Source organism: Gossypium arboreum, chromosome 3 (assembly GCF_025698485.1).
Source record: "Gossypium arboreum isolate Shixiya-1 chromosome 3, ASM2569848v2, whole genome shotgun sequence".
Classification (NCBI taxonomy): Eukaryota; Viridiplantae; Streptophyta; class Magnoliopsida; order Malvales; family Malvaceae; genus Gossypium; species Gossypium arboreum.
The window spans coordinates 16,850,468-16,852,793 of NC_069072.1; the positions used below are offsets into that span (position 1 = coordinate 16,850,468).

General features: G+C 42.1%; 1 protein-coding gene across 1 annotated transcript; it reads right to left on the reverse strand.

Annotated features, from left to right (window-relative positions):
• Positions 1-305: 305 nt before the first annotated feature.
• LOC108478480 (uncharacterized) lies at positions 306-1,841 on the reverse strand. The gene is made up of 3 exons (XM_017780943.1): positions 1,769-1,841; positions 915-1,255; positions 306-677 (listed from the first exon to the last, which is right to left on the reverse strand). Exons 1-3 carry the CDS (start codon positions 1,839-1,841, stop codon positions 306-308), a joined length of 786 nt encoding a protein of 261 aa, XP_017636432.1.
• Between the last annotated feature and the right edge of the window lie 485 nt (positions 1,842-2,326).

Genomic DNA, 2,326 nt, shown 5'->3' on the forward strand with positions numbered 1-2,326 from the left:
TCATTGTCTCAAAAATGTATAGCTTGACCAACTTCTGTAGAAAGAAGTCTGTCCTAACAGGAATGAAATGTGAGGTCTTGGTTAATTGGTCTACAATGAACCAAACAGAGTCCTTCTTAGTGGGTGTTAGGGGCAACCCACTAACAAAGTCCTTCATTACCCACTCCCATTTCCACATCGGTATTTTTAACTGGCTGTAGCAAACCCAACAGTAACTGATGCTCAGTCTTAACCTACTGACATGTCAAACAGCAAGCAACAAAGTCGGTAACCTCACGTTTCAACCCTGGCCACCAATACAACTTTCAAAGATCTTTATACATCTTATTTCCACCAGGATGCATAGCGTAAGGACTACGATGTGCTTCCCTCAAAATTGACAGCCTCAAATCCTCATTATTAGGTAAACAAATCCTATCTCGGAAGCACAATACCCTATCATTATTTAGCCCAAAATCTGTAGTAGTCCCAGTCTCAACCTGACGAAATCGCATCTCAAGAGTCTTATCATCTAAGTGCTTAGCTCTAATCTGTTCAATCCATGTCGGCTTCACTTGTAGCTCTACCAGAAGACTTCTTTTGTCATAAAGACTTAATCGAGCGAACATTTCTCTCAGATTGGTCACAACCCTATGGCTTAGTGCATCGACCACCACATTGGCCTTTCCAGGGTGATACTAAATACTGCAGTCATAGTTCTTGAGCAGCTCAACCCATCAATGTTGCCTAAGCTTTAACTCCTTCTGATTGAGGAGATATTTGAGGCTCTTGTGATCAGTGTAGATGGTACACTTCTCTCCATACAGATGATACCTCCAAATCTTCAATGTAAAGACTACTGTAGCCAACTCCAAATCATGCGTCGGATAATTAGCCTTGTTAGTCTTAAGCTATCGAGACGCATAAGCAACTACCTTATTGTCTTGCATCAAGGCGCAACCCAAACCCACACGTGACTCATCATTGTAGACCATGAAGTCCCTACCAGGCTCAGGCTGTATCAGAACTGGAGCCAGAGTTAAAACTGTCTTGAGCTTCACGAAGCTCTCCTGCTGCGTGTCAGTCCAAATGAAAGAAACTCCTTTATGCAACAACTTAGTCAACTGCACTACGATCAACGAGAACCCCTCTACAAAATGTCGGTAATACCTTATCAGTCCCAGAAAATTACAGATTTTTGACACACTCTTCGACTGTTTCCAATCCAATACTGCCTCAATCTTACGAGGATCCACTTGAATCCCCTTCACAGAAACTACATGACCCAGAAATGTCACTTCTCGAAGCCAGAACTCACACTTACTGAACTTCAGATATAACTATTTCTTACGAAGGATTGGCAGAACTACTCTTAAATGCTCGTCGTGCTTGGCCTCAGACTTAGAATACTTCAAAATGTAGTCGATGAACACCACCACAAATCGATCCAAGTAGGACTGAAACACACGGTTCATCAAGTCCATGAATGCTATTGGTGCATTAGTCAATCCAAAAGGCATGACTAGAAACTCGTAATGCCCATAATGAATCCTAAATGTTGTCTTATGCACATCAGCCTCCTTTACCCTTAACTGATAATAACCTGACCGCAGATCAATTTTAGAAAACACTGAAGCCCCTCTAAACTGATCGAATAGGTCATCAATCCTCGGAAGTGGGTACTTATTCTTAATCGTCAACTTGTTCAATTGACGGTAGTCGATACACATCCTCATTGTACCGTCTTTCTTCTTTACAAATAGAACAGGTGCTCCCCACGGAGACATACTGGGATAAATAAGCCCTCGATCCAACAACTCTTGAATTTCAGTCTTCAGTTCCGCTAGCTCATTCGGTGCCATTTGGTAAGGGGCGATATATGATAAACACCAAATTATACATATTTTTACCCCAAATACTTAGCATATTAATGGATGTTTATTACTAGATTTGTGGATTTTGGTGCTCTTAATCTGGGTATTTCATGTTTTGTACTCAGGAGAGCACCAAGAGTCAAAAGGAGCCAAAAATGAGCAAAAAATAGAAAAAATAGACCAAATCGAGAAGAAAACACGGCCTACGCCTTGCCACACGGAAAGCTCACATGCCCGTATCTTTCGAGGGTGTCGACCAAGGCTTTCACGATTAACACGGCCTGATCATTGACCCACACGGCCGTGTGTAATTTAACAGATCGAACACGGCCTGGCAATCATGTCACATGGCCGTGGCACACGGGTGTATCCGTTTTTCAAGGAGTTGTATTTTACACAGAAAAGGATACTTAGGGAGGAAGAAAGCCAATCCAAAGCCTATATAAACACCCTACGTATGACTTAGAGAGGGA